The sequence below is a fragment of the Equus caballus genome, chromosome 30 (assembly GCF_041296265.1).
Source record: "Equus caballus isolate H_3958 breed thoroughbred chromosome 30, TB-T2T, whole genome shotgun sequence".
In the NCBI taxonomy this organism is placed as follows: Eukaryota; Metazoa; Chordata; class Mammalia; order Perissodactyla; family Equidae; genus Equus; species Equus caballus.
The window spans coordinates 10,234,974-10,260,020 of record NC_091713.1 but is presented as its reverse complement, the minus strand read 5'-3'; the positions used below and the strand labels follow the sequence as shown (position 1 = coordinate 10,260,020).

The following is a 25,047-nucleotide window of genomic DNA, read 5'->3' as shown; positions in this document are numbered from 1 at the left end:
CTGCGAGCACCCTCCCTGCGGGCGCCGGGGCGGGCCCATAGCAGGCTCCTCCGCGCCCTCTGGGGACCCAGGGTCCTCATTCTCTGACAGGGAAGAAATCTTTCTCTAAATCCAGCTAGGGTGTTTTGTGAAAGCCTGAGAATCTGCCTTGCTTCCTTTCTCTGAAAATCATATATCAATTCCTCTAAGGGCTTTGGTCTTGAAAACGCCCAAATCAGAGAGAATTACCGTCGAGTTTTGCTTTCTCTCCTGCCACATTCCTCCCCAGAGGCTCTGAGCGATTGTGTTTGCTAAAGAGAGAAACAGGAGGGACCGCGAACTGGCCAGGTCCGGCGGCGCGCCCTGTCCCTGGAGACGGCGCCGCCCCCGCCAGGACGCTGCGGCTGGGCCCCAACCGCGGGAAAAGAGAAAAGAGCAGAATATCCCAGGGAGGCAAGGACTGGAAGGTTTGTGGGAGAAGCAGCTTAGGAAGAGCGGCATGAATGAAAGAGTGAGCATCTGGCGAGTCATTCGTTAAGTTAGGGGACAGGAAGAGAGGCAGAATTACTGTAAAGATAGCAAAATATGTTTCTGCCGCGAATCTGGGGGAAGAGAGCAAAGAGCGCAATCTCAAAGGTCAGAGAATATAAACTAATCCAGCGGAAGGTTCCTTAGAGATCGGGGAGTCAACACACCCCTCCGCCCCCCCCCACCCCCCAACATACAATCACAGCTAGTGAAACTGAGGCCAGAGTTGAGACCACTTGCCCAAAGCCCAAAACTACATTGACTTTAGTCGCAGGTATCTAACTCCACTGAGCGGCTTTTCACTCCAACTGTACTATATTACCTTCTCATGACTGAAAATAAAGAGGTTTGCAGAAGTCACTTGGCCTTGGGTTCAGATCCTGACTACTCACACTTACCTTTGTAATCTGGAGCCTCTTATCCGGCTCAAGACTCTACTCCTTCTGTAAAATGGGACTTATCTATAGTTCTGGATTGTTGTGAAGATTAAATGAGATACTAAATGACCTAGCACAGTGTCAGCACCTAGTAGCTGCTCATTGTAGACTGAGGATGTCAGGATTCCTTGGTAAGAACACAATATTGACTCCGCAAGTGTCTCGGCTTCCAGTTTTCCCAGACAGTTCATTTTGATAAACTACAAATCTTCACAAGATCCCATTTTTCTCTTTTTTAAAAAGAACACGTCAAAGATTTTAACTCATTAACTATTGAAGGAACAAGAAGATGTTAAAACTAATGCAAAGGAAAATGTAGAGGACAGACATCCATAGGCAAGGAGGAACGCTAATAGATGCACAACTGGCCACTTTCACGGCGCAGTCATCAGGTGCATCTTCACTGGACATTGCATTTCTTCTCCTCTTCCTCCTCCTTCCCCTCCTCCTCCTCCCTTCCCCCCTTCTGCTCCTCCCCTTCTTTTGCCCCTGCCTCCTCCCCCTCTTTCTACTACGACTTCTAATTTTTCTTCTTTTTTTTGGAAACAGCTTTATTGAAATGTAATTAATATATCTATTTGATATAGATATAGATAATAGATGTAATTCAATCATTTAAAGTGCACAATCCAATGACTTTTAATATATTTACACAGTTGTACAACCATGGCCACAATCGATTTTAAACATTTCATCACTTCAAAAGACACCCTGTACCCTTTAACTATAACCCCTGTCTTCCCATCCCCCTGCCCCAGCCATAGGCATCCCCTAGTTTACCTTCTGTCTCTATATTTATCTATTCTGGACATTTCATATAGATGGAATCATACAATACGTGGTCTGTTGTGACTGCCTACTTTCACTTAGCATAATGTTTTTGGTGTTCATCTCTCTTGTTGCAAGTATCAGTACTTCATCCCTTTGTATGACCAAATAATATTCCACTGTATGGCCTGTTTTCTCTTACACTGTGCTTTTAATGAGGTATTTCTCTTAAGAAGTAAAATATGGAAAACTCTGAGGTCTAATGGTTTAGAATGTTCTGTTTCTCTCCGGAAGGGCAGATACTTGATACTAATGTCAGTTTCCCCATCCAAGCCACGGGCTTCAATGTTCTTGGATTCTGGTTTGTTTTCTGAAATTTATATTTGCTTCCAAACAGATTAGCACAACCTGGTTAGAAGTATTTCCCACTTGGGTCACTGGCCAGTTTTTCACTGTGGCAGGCATCGTGGATACTTCCATGAACCCCATCTCTTGAAAACAACATAAAACAGAGGAGTTCCCAGTCCGATGTGGTGACCTGAGTTCTGGTCTGGGAGTAAGTTCTTAGAAATGTGAAAAGAAAATAAGGCAGCCTTCACCTCCTCTTGCCCTCTCAGCTATTCTCAGTGCGCTGTGGATGAGTGAAGCTTGCCTCCACAGCTCCTGCTAGCTCTTTATCTGCCCTTTCACCTAGCACTGCCAGCCCTTGGTGTTCTCTAGGGATGTTGTTTTTCCTTCAGATGAGGGAGAATCCTTGTAGACTACTTCATTCTTAAGAAATTAGTGATTCTGCAGAAGATTTACATTTCTAGAGAGGAGCCCAGAGAAAGGGCCCGTATGACTCGGACAGAACCTCTAATAGTGTGGCTTCTTGAAGCCCACCCTTTTAAACCAAGTGTGTAATCCTAGTTCAAGTGCAATTAAGATTTGAATTTTTCTTGCTTTTTTTTCATCCACCCCATCCATCCATCCACCCACCCATCCATCCATCCATCCATCCATTCACCCACCCATCTACCCATCCACCCACCCATCCATCCACCCATCCACCCATCCACCCCTCCATCCATCCACTCATCCACCCCTCCACCCCTCCATCCATCCACTCATCCATCCATCTAACCAACAAGCATTTATTCACTACCAGTTTGGCCAGTCTTCACGCCTAGTGCTAGGAATAGGAGAGCCATCTAGTTCAAAAGTTTCTCACAAATTGTATTGACATTATTTGTCTGCCTCCCCTGGCAGAGTTTGAATCTCCATCTCCTTGAGGGCAGGAGATATATTCATTCCCGGATGATCAAATGAATATTTGAAGAATAAATGACTGAATGCATGTCCAATACCCAGCATGGTGCCCGTGTCTGTGGGTGGTGTGGCTGAGGAAACCTCCCTGGGAGCGGCAGATCTCTGTAACATGGTGGCAGACCACAGAACGTGAGCTGGGCAGTTCATTAGAGCCCTTGATTACTCTTGTCAGGAGCTAAATGAAAAGGAATTCAGTTCAATGATTCCTTAACAACCACCACTGCTTATTTTTGCCTAAAGGAAGTCAATCTTTCCCCTTAAAGTCAGTTTTAGAAGGCTGCTTAGTCCCAGACAGACCCCAGAGTGGGGGGCAACAGATTTAGAGGTGACAGCAGCACTTCCTAGTCAAAGGACTCCTGGGAGAGCTAAGAATCAGTGCAGGAAGGCAGGAAAGAGCTGAGATGCTCCCCAAAAGCATTTTGAGAAAATAATTATATGCATCAAAGTTATAGGGAAATATTCATGCCTTTTTAACATAGATCAACTTTATTGAGAAATAATTTACACATAATAAAAAGCACCATTTTAAGTGATGAGTTTTGTCAAATGTATCCACTCCTTAACTATGACTAAACCCATAAAGCTCTCTTGTGCCTGTTTGGAGTCAACTTCCTCTTTCCCCCCTGCCTCACAAGCACAGATGTTTCCTAGGATTTCACATCAATTGAATCATAAGGCACATGCGCCTTTGCGTCAGCTTCCTTAACTCAGCATGCTTTTTAAATTGGTCCATGCTATCCTGTATGTCAATAGTTTGTTCCTTTCTTTGCTAAACAGAATCTCATTTTAGGAATGTATCACTCTTTGTCTGTCTATTCATCTGTTGGTGAACACTCGTACGTTTCCCGTTTCTGACTATTACAAAGCTTCTGTGACAACTGTGTACAAGGCTTTTTTGTACACATGACTTCATTTCTCTTGGGTAAGTACCTAGGAGTGGAATGGCTGGGTCATGTGGTACACGTGTGTTTAACTCTATAAAGTATTTCCAGTTTTCCAAGGTGGTGTCACCATTTTCCTCTGTGCCTTTTTTATGCTGTTCACATTTTAAAGTGTCCTGGGGTAATTAGGAATTCAGGGTAAATTGGTTCTCTCTCTCTCGAAGGGGATACAACCATGGACACAGACTGATGATGGAAGAACAGACACGGCCGAGGTAAGACAGTCCCCAGATGCTGGCTGAGAGTCTGACACAGCGGACAGAGCCCTGGCAGTGAGGCTTCTACTCATCACTGAGGAGACGTTTCGGGAGACTCAAGTGGGAGGCGGGGAGGGCTGGGGACCCAAGATGGGGCACAAAGACCTCAACGGAAAAAGCACAAAGGGACTACATACTATAAAAATATATTAAATGTATTATAAAAATATTATCACATATAAATATATGTTATAACATATATATATAACTTTTTAAATATATTGTTTCATTTCCTATCTGTGGAAATTCCTCTCATTCAAGGAAAATTCAACCCAAGGATAATCCTCATTCATTATTGCAAATTGGCATAGGAGCCCTTCCTAAATTTACTAATTATTTTATCGACAAGCACCAGGTTAAGAGAGTGCTGCTTTCCTGAGTGGACGCAGTAGCTTGCTGTACCCACCACAGTCTGTCCTGAAAAAGCTGCAGGATGTTGCCTTTTTCCAGTCTGCTTTGCTCCGAGACCAGCATGGTAACAGACGGCATGGGTGGCAGCTCTCTGCTCACAGCTCTAACGTGGGCTCACTAGAGACAGCTGTTTCATATTTGCAGCCCTGGGTGCTCACCTCCTTAATACAAGGGTATAGCAGAGCCAGACCCTTAAACCAACATGGTTCTTGAGAACACTCTTTCTGCAGAACTCAACACCCAGATTTCTAGTAAACAGTTCACTATCTCTTCAAAAGATTTGTGTTCCACATAAGGAAGATACTCTTAACCTTTGGTCATTGCTTGCTACCACTGGACAAGTTTATTAGGAGAAATGGTGGGATCTACAGCTCAAAAAGTTGTATTCAAAAGCAGAGGAAGGACTCAAGGCCCTCTTTGGGTCTGGGGTCACCGTCCCGAGACAAAGCATTGAAGGGTAGGCACAGGGCACTGGCTTGTCCAGGCTGCACCAGATATCTGCTGGGTGGGAGCCAGTGGAGGGTGGTTACAAAGAATTTGGGTTTCCAAGTTAACTAGATTTTGACTAAATCCCAACTGGGCTAGGAATACATTCCTTAACCTCAGGAAGCCTCAGTTCCTTCAGCTCTAACACATGAATAAGAACTGCTTGTTCATCATTGTTTTGAGGATTAGAGATAATGCACATAAAGCATTTAGTATACTGGCTGGAAAAATTACCCCTCACTCAGCACTAGTTAGTTTTTATTTATGCCTCAATTACTTCAAATATGGATGAGGTGGTTGAACTACATGATGTCTAACACTTCAAGATCTAACATACCATGCCTCAAAATTAAAACAACGTTCATCCTTCAGTTTCAAGTTGACCTTATACTAGTAGTAATGTTATAGTAGTAATAACTCTAAAAGATCTTAATCAATTAACAAATGTTAAACATGTCAGTATGTATAAGAGTACTAAAAGAACTAAATATTCTACAAAAATCAGTTCCAGGCAATGAAATGTGCTAGACAGATTAAGCGGGGCCCCTATAGAGCTTTTCCTTACGGTCAAGATCCAGACAAAGAAATACTCAGGGGAGGTTTGAGGCCAACAAACCATACCGGGAATCCAGGAGGGAGTAAGGAACTAATTTAGGCCGGGAGGATGTTAAACAAGGTGAATTGAAAGCTAGAGTTCCCATCTTCCTCAGGGGGACTTCCACTGTCCTGGTCCTTCCAACATTCAAATAAAGCAAACATGGATTTCTCCAAATTTAGAAAGCTCCGTGGAGTAATTTCTTAGAGAACTTGCATGAAACTTCGGCTAGAATTCAGCTGCCTAGTGGGATCCCTCGGGGATCTGACAGCAGAAGCGCAGCACGAGAAGCCTCCTCACACCTTATCTAAAAGCCAGCGTTAAACTGGGATACAGCGAAAGCGACTTTCAGGTGAATCGAGACTATGGGCCTAACGACAGCAACGAGGGGAGCTAAGGGGAAAGGGGAGGTCGGAAGTCAGACCACAGAAAGTTCTTGGAAACTGGAATAAAAATGTGTTCAATTGAATCACTTATTGAGCAGTATGTGCTTACTATTAAGAAACTATCAGGAGCCAGCTATGCAAATAACTCCCTGGGAAGCAAGGCGGCACGTGGTCCATCCATCCAACACTCTCAATTTATTTGACTAATTTTCGTTTCTCTTATCTAGAATATAAGGTCTACGAGGGCAACGGTTTACATCTGTTCACTGCCAGAAACCTCAGTGCCCAGATCTGCGTTAGGCACTTAGCATGTATTTGTTGAACAGGTATGATCTGGCTATAACTGAGTACAGGGGTTATGAGAACACAACGAAAGGGAGGTTTTATAAGACAAAGAATCCAAGAAGGCTTTCTGAAGTAAAAAGGAAGGAGAACCACTTCATAGTCATAGACCACTTGGACTGGAAGGGCCTTGGACAAGAAGAATGATGCTCTCTGTTTTACAGACCAGTAGGAGGAGGAATGCATTTTTAATTACAAGGAATGGGTCCAGATCCCAACCTTCTCAGTATAGTTTCCTTTCAAAAGTGAGCATCCTGTCAGGTAATCTATAGCAAGCAAATCCAAAGACAAATGAAGGCAGCAAAACGGCATGGATGTTTGGAAGTACAGGGTCTGTCCAGGAAATAAAGATGATTTTAGTGATTTAGAAGGAAGGAACATGTGCGTATGTAGTGGGGGAAGGAAAGAGAACAATGAGAGCATGTGGCACAGCCCTTTAGTGTGGCCAGTCAAGTGAGGGAAGTTTTATGAGGAGGTCGGCAGGACTCTGCAGAAGGGAAGGGATGAGGAAGCAGGAAGGGGAAGCAGCAGCATGCACAGAGTGATGAAGCAGCTCAAGGCTGCCAGGCACTTGGGGCAGAGTCTCTATCAGGAGTACACAGACACACGAGAGCGAGCCAGCTTCCGGAAGGCTCAAAAGGGCAAGCTGAGAAACAGAATGCTGAACAGGGAGATACTCAAGATTCTTGAGTACAAATGATATAACGAAAGAAAATGAGTCCAAATTGATAGTTCTCAAATTTAAGATTCCAAGATATTTCAAATTTTTTTGTTCCCTAAATATATCATTGTCATAAAGCTTTCTGATGATTCAGGGCCAGCTAAAAATAAAGGCCCTGTGTGCACATTACATTAGAGTTTTAAGCTAAGAGACTTATATTTACTATAACTTGCTAGGAAAACATTTTCTTCTTTAGTCAAAATAGTATAAAGTTTCACAATTATCACATATTAACTGGAACTGAAGGGTTCTTTCTTTTGCTAAGCCTTGGAAAATGGTATAAAAATAGTCACCTGGTAAACTGATGAAGTTCTACTAATCCAAATGGTAGAAGAAAAAAAATGTACAATCATTGTATGAAGTTCCAGAAACACTTTATTTAAAAATGGAGTTGTAAATGCATAACAAAATAACATAAGTAATAAATGTAACAAAAATAAATAAGGAGAATAATGTATTCATACAAAATAAAAATAACATAGTAAAAGGCCAAATGTTTATAATTGAACAAAACTGTGTAAACACTTAAACGATAATGTAAGTAGAGTAGATGCTAGTATTTTCCTACACAGCTCCTTACCTTCTACTTCCACGTGGATATGCTCAGTACCCAAACATTAACTAAAAGAGGGAACAATGGTGATTATTTGACTTTTTCTTCAAATGGACTGACCCTGTTTTAATGTGTCATTTATTCTTTCAAAGCATCTGTATCTTTCCATTCATGTTCTTCAAAACTTTTTTTCCATCTTCCTTTATTAGACAAAATGGGGAATTTAGCTTTATAAGGAGAATAGTTCAGTTACCCTTTTTCTTTTTAATTTAAAGAAAAATATGAGATCCATTATACAACAGATGTTTGTTTTTACATCTCTACAAAAAGGTTTTTTTGCATCTTCCTAACTGGCCCAACGGTACAGGATTTTAAAAAATCCTGTAAAGTTTTGAAATGTACGGAGTTAGTTTGTTTCTTAAAACAAATGTAGCACAGGATTATTGCTGAAATATTAAAGACCATTCCATAAAAGCTGCAAAAGTTGCAGTTTTAACCCTTATGAGACTGATGGGGTCAAGGGGAAAATCCAAGTCTACTAATAATATTTAACTGAATTAAGATTCACTCAAATTACAGTGTTCTGGAAACACAAAGATAAATTACTTTCCTTTTAAACTTATCCAAAGGTGAACTTACTGGAAAGAGAAAAAACAAGTGTATAGAAGAGACTTTTCACAGGCTTCCTGTTTAATAGCACAGGCCACAGCCTCTGTCGCTGTTGTCTTGCAGGGTCCTCATATGTGTCTAAGATTGAGACAGGATTTACTACTGGGTCCTACAGGGAAACACACAGAAGCAATTCATGGCTTGGGAGTGAAACTATCAACTAATCTTATGACTACTGGTTTTCCAAGTCTCCTAATGAAGAAAATTTTAACTTCATGATCATTTTAAGGGAAATTTTTTTTCAATTGTCACATATAAACTTGGTAACACAGGACCAATATACATGTTCTTAGTTTTAAAAATATACTCCACCTAAACTATCTGTCTAGTTTAACCTTTCTAGTTATCATTTGCGCTAAAGTGAGAGGCAAAATCTTACTTCCATTAAAAAAAAAACTGGAAAAAAGTGCCAAATTGATCTTTTCGAAAGTGGAGTAAAATACTGTGGGCTTAAAACAAATACAGTATTATCAATCTATGTACAAAAAAAGACGGTTAGTCCTTACTGATATATAGTACGTCCACCTACCACTCCCAGCAAATCTTAGTGCAAACATAATAGTTCTCTCCGTAAACCCCAAGACAATTTATGTAGCAACAAAGTTATAGAAATCACATATATGTTGGAAAATTTTAGAACATAAGAACGACTGTGTCAAAGGTCAGTTCGACTGTGGAGGGTAATAGGTCATTGTATCCAATGGTCATGAATACTAATATAAACCCTATTAATAAGAAGCAAATGTAAGTGTTTAACAAATCTGTACAGATGAAGAGGAAGTCCATTTCAGGGAGCAGCTTGGCACAGGAGACATGGGGGTCAGAAATGTTGGGTATTTAGTTTGCTTGTAGGTCACAGCATGGCTTAAAGAAAAAAAAGAAGATCTATGAAGGGAAAGGATGCAATTATATACTTCAATTTGAAAATCATAACACCACAAAAGGTGAAACTGCCACAATCTGCTTTTTCCTATATGTGCATCAAGTGGTTATCTAAATGGTTTGAAAGGATTAACATGACACCACATTATCGGTAAAAAATAAATAAATAAAATTAAGAAGACAGAGATAACAAGATTGTAGTCGACCAAGCTGTCTTGTTTTATATAACACTATGCTGCTTCCAATATTCCTAGTCATTCCACAGATAGCTACTTTTTAACAATCAACAGAAAGTCATTCATGTACTGTAACATCTTCCTCTTCCCCATCAGGGTTGAACCTATTGAAATGTATACTGAAATCAGCCTCAGACTCGGCATTCTCAAATTCAGCTGAGACCGAGAGAGCGGCAGGATGAAGAACCCTAGCTTCTGGCTGGCAAAGTGTCGGTGTCTGACCCGGGCTGCTGTGGTTATTCACAGGACTGGACTTCTGTTTTGGTGGAGATGGCAAGATAACACTGGGAAATCCCATGTTGTTCAGAGCCTCCAACGTCCCGTCCGGGTCAATCATAGCATTGATGGCTAAAGGGAAAAAAGGAATGGGGAGAAAAGATATAACTATAGGTGTAGTTCAGTTTGAATATGAACATTGCTTATGATTTGTATGACATTTTGACCGCTGATGCTTATGTGAGCTTAAATTTATTTAATCCTTTCTACACTGTATTTAAAACCCCACTTTCAATAACTCTGGGGCTGATGTACGCTGCAGACTGTGCAGACCTGAGCGCTTTCTCCGGCTCCTTGAGTAGGCTCACTGACGGGCATCTCAGTCTGTTGGAAGACTGGGATTAGAATTGTGGAATTCAGGAAAGATTTTTTTAAAATTTGCTTTCATCATTGTGAGAGGATAGTGAAAATAATGGTTATGATTTTAATAAACACTCCTAGCCATATTTATCACTCAGATAATTGGGGATTAGTTGCTAAGATGGGTTTCAGAGTAACCTGATGGTTGGGGAGGCCAGAAGAATACCAGCATACTTTGAACGCTACCACAGCTTGCTGTCCTTCATCCTGGTGAGAGTGCTGGAACATCAGCAGCGTGCAAGGGTGCATGTGCCACTGAGCCATGAGGATCCCCTCATAGCCTGGATACTAACATCCCATGGCAGCCGGGCAGGCCAACCAACCTTGCTACCTCCATAGGAGGGGCCGGTTAAAGAGCAGCTTTCAATCCTTGAGTGGATGAGGGAAAATCTTAGGCACTAAGGAGCTGGGAGAAGGAAGCACCATAGATATAAGAATCACTTAAGACATCCTTTTAAAAGTATATCCCCAATCTACCGCTAACAATCATCATGTTAGCAAGCCACTTTTACTCATGGGGGTACGTCATAACGCCTAGGTGTGCTGAGGGTAAAAAAAGGTTAAGAATCACTTCGCTAGGACCAACATACTATGCCTATAATAATTCAATCAATAAAGACTGAGTAGAATTAGCTGTTGACTCTGGAATCAGCTTGTCAATACCACTGGGGACTTCTAAGTCAGGACATACATAGTATGCATTAGTGCATGATTAAGATCTGACATACTCCAAAACAATGTCCCTGTCAAAGTTTAGGAGCCAAATAGTCTCTTTCTTTACTTCTTTCTCTCCTCCTCTGGTCCCTATGGCCACTACCCACTCATTTATTGTGGTCCATCCAAACAGCTATTATTTATATTAGACTACAAGTTACTAGACTACAGATATAACTTAAGAACTGTCAAATGAAATAACGCTAATTCCCAATGAGCATTTTCAGCTGCATGCATACATTTTAAGACATTATTTTACACATTTTTCATATATTAGTATTTACATATATAAAAGATAATATACATAATACTGTGAATTAGTTTATAACATCTAGCCTATAATGCCTAACATTTCACTTTATTATATTTTTACTTAGGTATATTAGGTTTTAAACTTCCTTTTTATGAGTAATTTGGATATGTAGAACTCTATATTTTTCTCCCTATGTCATTACATTTAATCAAATAGTGTTCTAACAATATTTAAAAAATACCACTTAGAATGCACTTGCCCTAAACTGTTAGCTTTTTATACTTAATTCAGTAGTAAATTTACCTTGTAGTTGCTTTTCAACTCTTTTCAGCTCCTGTAAGATAGAAGAAATCTCCTGTAGAGAAAGCAATGACAAAAATTAGCTTACTTTAACTAAAACGTTTTTATTTGATAAGCAATGAATTTCATACTCATCTTATTTGGAAGACTTAACATTATCCACATGGCACTACATCTGTAGCAATAGGATATAAAATAATTCTGATATCTAGAGAACAAGATTCAAATTTTAAACTTTTAAATTTCAAACTTTTAAATTAAATTTCAAATTTTAAATGTTGAAATAGAACTACTTTTTTCAATGAGATAATGATGGAAGACGAGAAGTTGAAGATAATATGTTGTATAAGCAGAGATTTTGAAAAATTTGTATTGATTAACCTTGAAATAACTTTGTAAGAGTGATTAAGGATTTCCTCTGGAAAAATGTATCAATTGCAACTCTCAGCTTTAGGATGACTCCCTGAACAATGAAAATCTGTACAAATTAATTAAATGGAAATGACTCGTGAGCTTATATTTGAGTTTGGCTCTTATTTCAAAATTGCCTGTTTATAATGTATAATTATTATAGGAACAAGAATGCATAACAGTGAGAACACAAAAGGTTCCTCCTTTATACTCTGGGTGAGTCTGAAGCAATCAACATTTTAAATCCCTGTGAGAGACGGGTGAAGGCATAAAACTTCCCAGATTTGTGCATTTATATCTTCTTTTATAAACATTAATCAACAGTTCAAAAATAAGTATAATATTCCCTAAAATGAAACCCTGCCATTCAAATGTTTTAATGTACAAGAAAAATCACCATACCATGCTTGAGGTCTTCACAATAGGGACCTCACTTTCAGCTCTTAACTTGCTTTCTATTTCATCCCAATTTCGATCTTTGTCTTTAAATAATATTCTAAAAATCAAAAAACACAAGCATTTTACTTTTCATATTTATATTTCATATTTTCATATATAAAAATTTAATTCATTTTTAATGATAATCAAAAACAATACATCTTTTCAAAGCTACACAAGGATAAAGAAACCACTAAACGCTACATGAGCTGCGAATTAAACAGTGAGCCAATATTACCGATAGACTCGTTCATGCGAGAGATCTGTGTTAAAAATAACTGACTGGTTACGAATATACACATAGACCCTTTAGTATTTATCTCATTCTTTATTGAAAACCAAATATAAAACAATATAGTAACATAATCCCAAAATATTATCTAATATTTGTAAATTACCACATAACCATCACTTACAATGAAAACAGAACTTTGTTCAGCTAGAACAGCAAACAGAACAAACATAAAATAAAATTAAGATGAAAATAAGCTGAATTATGTATGAACAACTGTGTCTGTTCAGTCATGTGTTGCTTTATGACAGGGATACATTCTGAGAAATGCAACATTAGGTGATTTTGTCATTGTGCAAACATCACAGAGTGTACTCACACAAACCCAGATGGTGCAGCCTATTGCACCTAGGCTACATGTACTAATCTTATGAGGCCACCGTCATATATGCAGTCTGTGATTGACTGAAATGTCGTTATGTGGCACACGACTGTATAGGAAAGGCATCTTACTGATTAAACAAAGTGTGAACATTATTTTAAAGGTTGAAAATTGGAGTACTTACTGTGCTTTTCTTTAAAAATCTTAATTCATGTTAGTATATTTGTATATAATATCCTATTACGAGTTAAGACACTATGCTTTTGATAAAAACAATTGCCAATAAAGATAATTATCCTTATGTCAGAAATTAAATTCAAATATCTTAACTTACAAAATAAAATACAACAAAATTTTGACTTGTCTTTCAAATGTGGTATCCTTCTCTCCCCAGTGCTTTGGAATCCACGAGACATGACTCAGCAGTTTTACAGAGATGTAAATACCAGGCACCTTTTTGGTTTCTTCACTGAGCCTAGAAATCTAGTTTATGTGCCATATATAAACGTCAACACTGTACAAGTAGCTAAATTATTATTATTGGAAGCTGATCAGTATTTAAGTAGTAAACTAAATTACATTCTTATTTGTATTTCTTCAAAGATCACTATGTCAGGTTCAACTCACTGAAAAACATGAAATTCATCAACATCAAATCAAGTCTGGAACATCTACAATTACACATAACCATGCTTAAAAAGGCAGTAAGGGTTCTAAGAATATCTTCTGATCTACGGTTAAATTTTCTAAATCCAAGAGACTTTAACAGCCATCTAAGAGCTGTTATCCTAATAACTATGATAGTCAGGCATAAGTAAATTATATTGTGCTTTGTAAGAGAGTCCTTATAGCACTTGGATTGGTGGAAGTAGGAAAACAAATGACTATTTCATGGACCAACTCAGAACTACAATGGATTCCTAAGGAAGTCTGCACTTGGCCACATGGTAGCAAAAATTTAGTGAATTTTGTTAGAAGATGGTTACTGGGTATAACACTTGTACTTCTCAAATTGTTAAACCATACGTATTTCACCTTTTATGAAAATGGCTTAGAATGGTCACCTGAGGTTCTGGATGACACACAAAATGTCTCCAAAGTTAAGTCACTGAAGGGATAAAAACTTAAAGACAATTCGTAAATATTGTGTACAGATTTAAGCAGCCAAACTTAGCATGTTGGCTTTACAAAGTGAACTCTAATACAATATTTAAATACTAAGAAAGCAGAAAACTGTACCAAGAAATTACTTTAGATCCAGCCACAATTGGTTAGAACTTAACTGTTTTTGTGCAAAGGTTATTATGGATCTTTCAAGAAAAAAATCACAGCTTTCAAATGATCTTCATGTTATATTACAGATTCAAAACAGTAGTTAGATTAAATGTCAGCATAGAAACACACTGAATTCCAAAGCTAATTTCATTCAATAATTTAACTATTAAGCTAAAAACCCTTTTTGAGAAAGCAGCTGATTTTAGGAAAAGAGTCTTAGGCTCACAGTCTAAGTCCTCCACAATCTATTCCCAGCACTATTGCTCAATACATGTAAATTAAGGGTTGCAAACTGGCAGTCTACCAACACAGGCCATGTTACACAACTTGAGGGGTCACTTTCACATGGAATATAGTCATGTGTCACTTAACCACAGGGATACATTTTGAGAAATGTGTCATTAGGCAATTTCATCACTGTGTGAATGTCAGAGTGTACTGAAAGGGAAAAAAATTTGCCACCCCAAAATGTGTCTCTTTAACAGGAGGATTATTTTTGGCTTACTATGATGATTATTATTTTTTTGGTGAGGAAGATTGGCCCTGAGCTAACATCTGTTGTCAATCTTCCTCTTTTTTGCCCAAGGAAGATTGTCACTGAGCTAATATTTGTGCCAATTTCCTCTATATTAATATGTGGGACACCACCACAGTGTGGCTTGATGAGTGGTATGTAGGTCTGCACTGGGGATCCAAAGCCGTGAACCCTGGGCCACGGAAGCAGAGCGCGCGAAATTAACCACTATGCCTTGGGGCCGGGCCTTAGGCTGATTATTTTTAAGAAACAAAAGACTCAGAAAGTTTTTCCTGTTACCTCCCCCTTAAACTGCCTAAAAGAATTCAGATAAAAAAACCTTTCTCAGGAAGCAAGCATAACCTTAGCATGACATGAACTAGGTGGTGGACAGGGAGGAGCCTAGAGAAACCTGTTTGCTGGGCTTCCCCGGTGTTGTTCTGTTTCTTGTGGCCAAACACAAACGTGTTTTCCAAATGTTTGCTCCTTTTCACCTGCCTGTGAACTGCCTTCCTTCCTCTGAAGTCCTGACACTCTGCACCCCAACATTTTCTTTTGTCTTTGGCTGAGGATGGGATTTCAGGAGGGCTTCAACCACTTTGGCGAGTTACTCAATTTTCCTGGGTTTCTCCCATGTATACATGGTATTAAACTTTTGTTTGTTTTTCTCCTGTTAATCTGTCTCATGTCAATTTAATTCTTAGATCAGCAGAAGAACCTAAAAGAGTAGAGGGAAATTTTTTTCCTTCCCTATGACACTTACACAAACCTAGATGGTATAACCTACTACCCAACTAGGCTAGATAGTACCAATTTTATGGGACCACCGTTGTACACATGCTCTGTTGTCGACCAAAACTTCATTATGCAGTGCATGACTATACAATGAGAATGCTGCAAAACACTTCCTGTATAAATTTGTGTAACTGAGTCTGTAGAAAGTATTAGAGCAATTTATACAGGTATACCTTTAGACAGGCCCTGGTAGGCATTTGAGTTTAGAACTCTAGGCAGAAAGCTTAAAGACCAGTCGTTTCCCAAACTATCCTGGCACTTTCCATGCAAAAGGCTCAGGCCTCTATCCCTTAGATTTGCTTATCAAAAATTAGACCTAACTTTGAATCTTACCTCCTCCACAAAGCATTCCTGACAGTCCTGGGTGAAAATGACCCTTCCTCTGCTTTTACCTCTAACTGGGCAATAATCTCTTACATGATATCTTGAACAACAGTTAACTGTACATATGCTTCACCTTGGCAACCAGACTGCAAACTGTTGGGACGATGTTTTATCTTCCTTCTTATCTTTCACAGAGCCTGCCATAGTGCCTTACACTGAGGAAAACTCAACACTCAAACTGAAGGCAACAAAATAACATCAAACGAACTTTATTGAGGCATTTTTACCTTTTTTTTAAACTTTCTAAATTCTGTCAAATTTCTGAGGCAACAAAATCAATTAATCAATCAACCAATAAGTCGATGTGTTCTTTGGTCTCAAGTTTAATTCAATGTTAAAGCTACAAGAAATATTTTTCTTTGGAGAAAACTAGGAATACAATTCAGAGCAGACTGAGAAAGATACTCTGTGGTAAGGGACAGTCAACAGGAAGAGAGGATGGTAGCAGGTACTCTTTCAGAACCTGAAATGAGTGAACGCACGGCTGAGTGGATGAGGATCCGGTCACTGGGGAAGGAGGACTTGCGCTGCGGTAGGCGGGATGAAGTAACACGGATTCCCAGTTACAGGTAAGGAGACCGCCAGGGTTTCCAGCTGGCAGGTCACATGGCTACAGGATAAGATTTACACGGTATTTTTATGGATAACCCTGGTGTATCAAGAGGACACATATTTGATGTATTAGCCTGTTATGATAAAATCCAAACTCCTTAACAAATTCTGCCTAAATTGATCCTTCCTTAGCTCTCTAGCGTCATCTCGCATCATCCCCTGGTCTTTTCACTGCACCTGGTTTTTGACTAACGCCTTGTAAAATGTAGCGATATAGGTCATCCTTCTAAATTTATTGGAAGATAAGGCAACTTGCTTTTGTAATAGCTTAAAACATATTTAAAATGGTTGTTTTTTAAGAATACCTTAACACAATATTTTAAAAAGACACTTCTGAAATAGTTTTTGAAAAATATTATCTAAACAACTTCTCTTAAACTAGATAGTTAGCCTTGACAAGTCAATAAAAATGTTCAATGTGTTTTTACCATGCTTACTGATACTCATCAAACACTGATGAAACGTATTATTTCAACATATAAGCAATGTACAACTATATTTGTGTGGAATATTACAATTCATAAACCATACTCAGACATGGTTTAATTATATTTAAAATTTTTAATTAGAGGAATTAGAAATAAATTAAGTTATAGCATCATGAGTTTCAGAAGTATTTTTAAATAAAGTCACCTTGAGACTTCTTTAATACCTTGAGTCCATATCTTGATACCTTAAAAATTTACCAGACTTTCTTCACTTTACTGTCTTCCAGAAGAATATTAATTTAAATTCTCCTTATGTTAAAAAGAATAATGTAATCTGCAAGGCTTGTCCTATTTTTCACTTTTTAAATTTATTTTTTTAACATAAGTAATACAGAATATGGTTAAAAAACACAAACATTTCAGAAAAAAATGCATATTATATATATAATATCTTACATGTGTGAATGTTTATGTGCATATATATATATATTATGAGCTCATTGGTATAAACCTTTGAGAAATGAACCCAGAGGGGAGAAATATACATATAGTCTTCTACACCTTGGTCTTTCCACTTAATGCTATCTTTACTTTTTCAAAGGCATATCAGTGGAGTACACTGACAGCCCCTCCAAATCTGGCTGCAATATGAGGCAGACTCCTTCACAGGTAAAAGCACTGATTGACTGGATTTTCTTAAGCAGCACCTCGTACATATAACTAGCTTTAAAAGTTATTTTAATGACTACAATTATGTTGCCATCCACTGTTTTTTCAAGATAATTTGCCCTCTCAATTCTCACACATTCCTATGAGTTTCCTATAGAATAATAATACAATTTAAGTAATAAATTATGTTACATTCTATGCACTTTATAACTAGACAGACCCCTGCTCTCACGGAATTTACACTTATTTGAGCCAAGTCAACTTGTATAAAGTTAGCTCTTTCTGCTACCTGCATGTGATTTGTCTTAATTTCATTATTTTGCTTTAATATTACCTGTATTTTACTATTCACAACTTCTATTCCATCTAAGCCCAATCACCCTTTTTTCTTTTTCTTAGTATTAAAATCACTAGTTATAGAGAAGAAATAAAAAATACAACAATACAATTTCATTTGATCCTTACTAAACTAAAAAATGTAGACACTTTAAGGTTTGTAACTGATTTTAGAGAAATCACATTAATTTCATGCTTTTTATAAAGAGCACATTTTATACTTTCTGACTGGGCTTAGAAAGGAGTCCCCTGTCCTCCTTTCACTCATCCTCAGTGACTGCGCCAGGAGCACTCGAATGCCGTCTCAGGGGCACTGTATGTGCGACACTTAACCAGCACATTGCTGCTGAGTCTGCAGGCCCCGCCTCCCTTCGCAGTAAGAGAGCTCTCCTTCAACCTGCCCTCCTGCGATCTGCTAACACTGCAAATAGCCAGTGACAAGTGCAGTCTACCCCTCCTTGGGGTAAAAAAGCCCAACTGAAATTTGTAGGAGAAAAAATGTACTCTCATTACACATGAATGAACAAACCTGGAGGCCCAATCACATGCCTCTTTGCTAACATCAGGAGTCACACCTCAAGTGTGGCTCAAGCACTCGATGCTCAGTGTAGTTGAAGAGGACGTACAATTGTTATCATTTTGAATTTAATTTCACTGGAAGCACATTCTAGAACTAGGGCATTATGGAAGGATTATTAACCAAAGGAATAAACAAACGAAATAAACACGGATTAAAAGACTCTTACATGGGAATGAAGCCTCCAAATTCAATCGCTGACTGAACGACCACTGACTGCATATTATTTGGCCAGCACTGTTTTGACACAACAGTTTGACTCACAGTTGAGTGCAGAAGGCAGGCAAGTAAGCAGGTAATTAGAATTGAGTGTGATAAGCGTAAGAAGGGAAATACAGGATGTGATAATGTGGGCACCTATAGCAAGAGCTGAGGAGATTCAGAGAAGGGTTCTTAGAGAAATTGCCATGCAATTTAAGTCCTGAAGGATGGGGAGAGGTGTCAGATAGTCGACAAGTGGTCATGTGAGAGGCTAGAGGATGATGAGAGATGACACTGGACATAATTTATGGGCGGGGAACCGTGGAATATCAAGTTCCCTATGACATAGTCCCTATACACAAGATGTAGGCTAGAGAAGGGGTCAGACACTGAAAAATTATATAATTCAACATAAAGAAATAGGAAAGGAATTACAAAACCTAGTTTTTGACTATCTAAAGCCTTTTTACATATATTTCCTGAGTCTTACGAGAGCACAGATACTGTACCTTTTACTGATGAGGAAGATGAAACTAGATTAAAGTTTGAGGTTAGGACCTCAAAAGTCTGTTAACTTAAAATATTTACTATTATATTATGGAAGAGTAAACTGTTTCTGGTTTTTAATAAAATTAATCTAAGTTATTACAGCTGTTAGCTCTCAATTATCAAGGGCTGACTATCTGGGACATTTGTTTCTCTTCTTGTCCCCTTCATGCTGTCTAGTATATGGCTATGACTTACACCCACAAAGGAAGGCATCTAGCAGTGGCAGCTGTAAGACTCAGCACCACCACTTCCGAATGGCTGTGGAAGCAGGCTTGCAAGACGCGGAACAGGTGACTATCAACACAAGCAAGGAGGTCTGAGGAACAAAACAGTACCTGATCTTCCCAGCTGTCTTATCTATAGACTGTCTTATCTTCTTAGAGAACTGAAAGACGGATGACAGCAGCAGGTTATCTCCCATGACCTGGAATATCCAAACACAAGAGGAGACATTAAAACATTACCAGCGGACTGTATAACCACCAAGAACACTAGTCACAGCTCACTATATTTAGGGGCGGTTAGTATTTATGCTAATTTTAATGAAAGATCAATGAAGAAATGTAATTAGAGTAATGTGTGACTAAATTGAGAAAGAAATAAACATCAACAAAGGAGTTCCTGTTAAATAGCTTGTCAAGTTTCCGTATTATTTTGGTCATATCACTTACAAAAAACAATCCACATTGTCCTATCTTCGATCACTATCACGTTCCTGTCTCTCATGCTTCCAAGTCAAATTATCATAAAAGAAAAAATATAAATAATTTAGAATACTAAATTTATCATCTATTCTTTCACCAAATAATATGAATAGAGATCAAGAAGTTTACAATTCTTGTTTTCCAGGGCAGAATCTAGCGGGAGAGACAATTTTTAAAAATTTACCCAAAGTAAGTTTTTATGATGGGAGTTGGCACCACCCCAGTTGAAATCCATGGGCAAAATCAGGGGCGGGCGAACTTCTGTAAAGGGCCAGAGAAGGAAGATTTCAGGCCATACGGTCTCTGTCACAACTACTCAACTCTCTCACTGAAGCAAAAGCAGCCACCGATAATACACAAACAAGTGGGCATGGCTGTGTTGTAATAAAACTTTATTTACAAAACAGGTGGCAGGCTGGATTTGACCTGTGAGCTGGTTTGCCAAGGGCTAAATCATGAACGACATAGCTGGTGTAGAACGCCAGAAAAAGGACTGAACTTGGGGCTAAATGTGGGTTTCCAAGTCAGCTCATTATATTGTCAGAAGTGTATCTGGACTCTGTAAGAAAATGCTGAAAACAAAATATGGCCTTCGATGTTAAGAAGCTTTACAGACTAGTGGGGGACGGGACATAATAGCAATATATAGGAAATACTATTAAATATTTTATTAAAAACAACGTAAGTACTAAATTTTGTGATTCATGTTGCACAAATTCTAACAAAAGAGAGTTCAGTGAGGGGTGACATAAACAAGGAAAGCATCATGGAAAAGAGAACTTGAGAATGACAAGGATTTGAATTCAGTGGAGTATTGAGAAAAGGTTACTTGAGATGTAAAAAGCAACATAAAGACAAAGAAAGGCTAAATAGGTATAACGGTATTCTGTGAGCTTTGGCGAAACAAGCCAAATAAGAGCAGAAGACCTATATTAATCAGGAAGGAGTGAGAAAGGGCAGGACAGTCTAAGGAAAGATTATAACATAGAAAAGGATACCATTTTTCTACCCCATCAAGTGTAGTTCAGTGTCACAATGTATTAAAAAGTTTTCTGATATCAACCTTGGGATAACTAGGTGTTTCCATTCTCTTTAAAAATATAAGCTTCTACACAGTTTTATTATATTTAGAGGAATTTATCTTCCTAGCCCTCAGGACAGAATGAGTATAGATGAATAGTGAATGGGACCTTTTACTGATACCAAGAACACCAAATGAACTCTCAGGCCAGGACAGAGAAAGCGTGCTGCAGAAGTATGTAGCATACTGCAGTTGCAGCTAGGGAGCTGACTGCATGCTTTTCCAGCTTGCAGTTTTTTTCTACTCAGTAACTGCAAACATACATATTCTTATACACTAACTTTTAACTCCTGTTCCTTAAATCCAGAGACCCACAAATGCCAACTTGTGATCAAACCCTTCTTGTCAACTGTTCCTTTCCATATTTTCCTTCTCCCCACAACCGAGGCCTGGACCTGGATCACCTCTGCAAGTCCTCCCTCAATTAGCTCTCTCCATGGTGCTATCTGAAATAACCATTTTCTTGGTGAATAAAGTCTGTTATATCCTTAATTTTTTCCCCCAAACTCATTTCATCTACTTTTCACAAACCTTTCCAATAAACCTCTCTTTCCCTGATTTCTCACTGCCACATTTATTTTTTTAAATGACAATTTAATAGTTTATATCCACACTGGTCATCAAGTACACAGAATTAATCATAATTCGTGATTCCTGACACACATCATTGGTCCAACTTGGGCCACTTTTTCTTTCTTTCTCTTTAATAATGTATGAAACACTTCGAATCTACCATCCAAAACAAAAGCTAGCACTTAACAATAACCAATGTGACAGAAAAGACGTTGTTCAAAAATATTTACTCCCTCCATGGTCTCCATTAAGCACACTTCTCTACCCCATACCTTTAGACTCAGTCATGTGACTTGCTTTCACCAATGGGATATTAGCAGACATGACACAGCAAAGACTTGAAATGTGCTCACATGGTGGGGCTTGCTCATTTGTTTCCGATATAGCCACGACAAGAACAAGCCCTAACTAGCTAACCAGATGGTCCAAGCAATATGACAGACACATGGGGCAAATCTGGACCCAACCTACAACTTTTAATTGTCCAGCTGAGCAGCACCAGTTCACCCACAGGTGTGTGACAAATAAATGTTTCTTGCTCCATGCCACTGAGATTTTTGTGGTGTGTTATGAAGAAACAGGTAATTGATATAATCTACTTCTAGTCATACAAATTCCTCTATCCCATCTCCTTGGCTCCTTCCACCCAAGATAAACAACATCCTGAACCCCACTCACCGTTCCCTTGCTCTAATCTTCTTATAATTTGTTACATCTATTTCTGTCCTAAGCATATATTTTCATCATTTAAAACTGATGAGAGAACCACATTATATATAATCTTTTGAGAATTATTTTTTCATTTAATGTTATATTCCTAAAACTCATCCATACTGTTGTATATTTCTGAGGTTCATTTGTTTTGATTGCTCTATAATTGCTCAATTTGTGAACATACCAGTTTATACATTCACTTTTCTGCTGGTATAAACACGTAGATTGATTCCAGCTTTTTGTTATTGTCCACAGTGCTACCATAAATATTCTTTTGCATGGCTTCTGTTGTCAGTGGGAAAGGGTTTCTCTTGGGTATATACTAGCAGTAAAACCACTAGATTGTAAGGTCAAACTGTTTTCCAAAGTGACTGCATCAATTTAACTTCAACCAGCAGCAATAAGAAAGCCTATGTATCCATATCTTCTCCAACACTTATTATTTTAAGACGGTTTAATTTGTTGCCAATTGAATGGGTATAAGATAATCTCACTGTAGCCTTGAAATGTATTTCTCTGAACACTCATGAAGTCCAATGTCTCTCCGTATTTTGTAGGCCTCAGGTATTTTCAGTAAAACGTTACTCATGTTTTATGCAGATTTTTCTATTGGGCTGTTTTTACCTTTTTAAGTTAATTGGTAGGAGTTCTCTATATGTTCTGTATACTAACACTTTGTTGGCTGTATGTTTTGCAAAAGTCCTTTAATATACTCAAACTTATCAATCTTTTATTTTAAAGTCAAAATTTTCTGTGTCTTTTAAGAAATCATTCCCTACTACAATGTTGAAAGATATTTATCTATATTTTATGAACTATTGGAAAAGTTTCGCTTTCATCCTCATTTGGAGTTAACGGTTCATAGATGACGTGATGTCAGGATGGAACTTCACTCCCCCAGAAGGACCAGCACCTGCTTCCCTGCCTCCTATGAACAGCCCTCCCCTGCCGGCTGCTCAGGTTTCTGCTTCACTTACTTCGTCCCTGCTCCAGGTTCTCCTCCTCGTAATCGTTAGGTGATCAGGAGGCTCTGCTGGCTGAGGTCTCGGATCACCAGACCGACAGTTGTTTCCTTCTGGTGTTTTAGAATGAACTAATGGAGGGATCTTTCGGAAGTTGAGGCTTTCATCAAAAACACGATCAACCAACTAATAGGACAAAAGCAAACCCTTATGAGAATAATTTGGAAAAGTACAGATACTGGCATTAAAATTTTTATGATTAGACAGAAGTTATTCCATTCTCAGGTAGTAACAGAAGCATGATATCTTCAATAAACCAATTACTCTTTTTATAAGCACTTCAAAGATGTCTGTTTTATAAAATAGATGTTCACATACATAGATTTTATTTTCAAAATCCAAAATATATAGCTATGTTAAATTTGATTCTTCCATGGATAAGGTTTCCTCCAAATGGAAAACAGGTCATAAATAGAAAAAGCTGAGCCATGTAGATGGACAACGAGTTTGTTTTACTCACATTGCCTTACCAGTGTAAAATAATGTTTCTTTTTCTTTTAGTTTCCTATCTTGTGTTTCCTCCCCAAATCCAGGTGCCAAATTTCTTCACAGATAAATAAATTGCAAATTCCAATTCAATTTACAAAAGGAAAATATTTTTAAATCTATAAAATAAGTATTTTGGACTTAGGTAAACTTTTAGCAATGCTACAGAAATTACATATTCCAGGAAAAATGATATAGTGCCATCTACAGTACAAATTATACACATACAATACAAAGTAACTCAGGTTTACTGAAGAAGGAATAAACTCTAGTATAATATTCAGAAATGAAACAGAAAGGAAAAATGGAAGTCTACTCAATGAAATGTCTGAATACCTTCACTGCGTCTGAGTGAACGTAGAATCATGTTAGGTAAAATTTAGTTAGGCAGCTGAGAAAATAACATCTTCATCATTTTAAATGTACCATAAGAATTGTGTATGTCTTGCCACCAAGAAGATCCTTTTGTTTCTCACCAATAAAGATGATTTTATATACATTTACATTTGATCATGTGGTAACAAAACTCTACACAGATTGATGAAACATCATTTACTAAATTAGACAACACTTGAAGGGGAAAAAAACAACCAAAAAATGACCAGTAAAGAACTAGATTATAAAAAGAATATGACAAAAAGCAACTGAAGAAAATATTATTAGCATAGTTTACCAGAACTAAATTTGTCAAAAAGGCTAGCCACTTTTGGCTACTATTGAGAACATTATTTTATAAAATTAAGGAAGTGGAATCATCAGTATTAGAGGCTGGCAAATTTTTTTCTGTAAAGGGCCACAGAATAAAGATTTTAGGCTCTGCAGCCATACAATCTCTCTCCAACTACTCAAATCTGACATTGTAACACAAAACAGTCAGATCATAACTAAACAAATGAGTGTGGCTTTGTCCCAGCAAAACTTTAATTCATTTTTTCAAATGCCAACCTTTTGCTTGCGTTTCTGCACGACATCAAGAGAGCCAATACGCCCAGAGTACCATTAATTTTATATTATATGTTAAAGGTACCTTCTGGAGCAATGCTATGCAAATGGTGCCCCCTGGAGTTGGAGAGCAGGAAGCCCAGGTTTTGGAAAAGCAAGCCTATATATGCTAACTTACATGCCAGAGTTTACAAGAATGTTACAAAACTGAATATATATGTATTTCTGTGTGTGTGTATATATATAATATTTCAATTTTCAAAGTATCTTTATGTATGTGTGTATTTATCAACAGAATTCTTTAAAGTAGTGAAAACTGT

The 25,047-nt window shown here is 38.1% G+C and overlaps 1 protein-coding gene and 1 long non-coding RNA gene across 21 annotated transcripts in view; one reads left to right on the top strand and one right to left on the bottom strand.

Annotated features, from left to right (window-relative positions):
- Positions 1-3,718: 3,718 nt before the first annotated feature.
- Positions 3,719-6,428, top strand: LOC138921509 (uncharacterized). The gene is made up of 3 exons (XR_011434153.1): positions 3,719-3,942; positions 4,126-4,176; positions 6,324-6,428. It is a non-coding gene; the product is annotated as an uncharacterized lncRNA (long non-coding RNA).
- A 1,088-nt stretch (positions 6,429-7,516) lies between these two features.
- Positions 7,517-25,047, bottom strand: part of CEP170 (centrosomal protein 170) — a 145,398-nt gene continuing 127,867 nt past the window's right edge. For 11 of the 20 annotated variants that reach the window (XM_023632760.2, XM_023632764.2, XM_070255695.1 and 8 more), the window contains 5 exons: positions 23,255-23,425; positions 19,541-19,629; positions 12,216-12,309; positions 11,406-11,457; positions 7,517-9,847 (listed from right to left, as the gene is read on the bottom strand). In XM_023632760.2, the coding sequence (XP_023488528.1) occupies positions 9,558-9,847; positions 11,406-11,457; positions 12,216-12,309; positions 19,541-19,629; positions 23,255-23,425 (696 nt within the window). In that variant the 3' untranslated portion in view covers positions 7,517-9,557. The remainder of the gene's footprint in view (positions 9,848-11,405; positions 11,458-12,215; positions 12,310-19,540; positions 19,630-23,254; positions 23,426-25,047) is intronic. The other 9 variants (XM_070255703.1, XM_023632765.2, XM_070255694.1 and 6 more) reach the window with 1 other exon arrangement.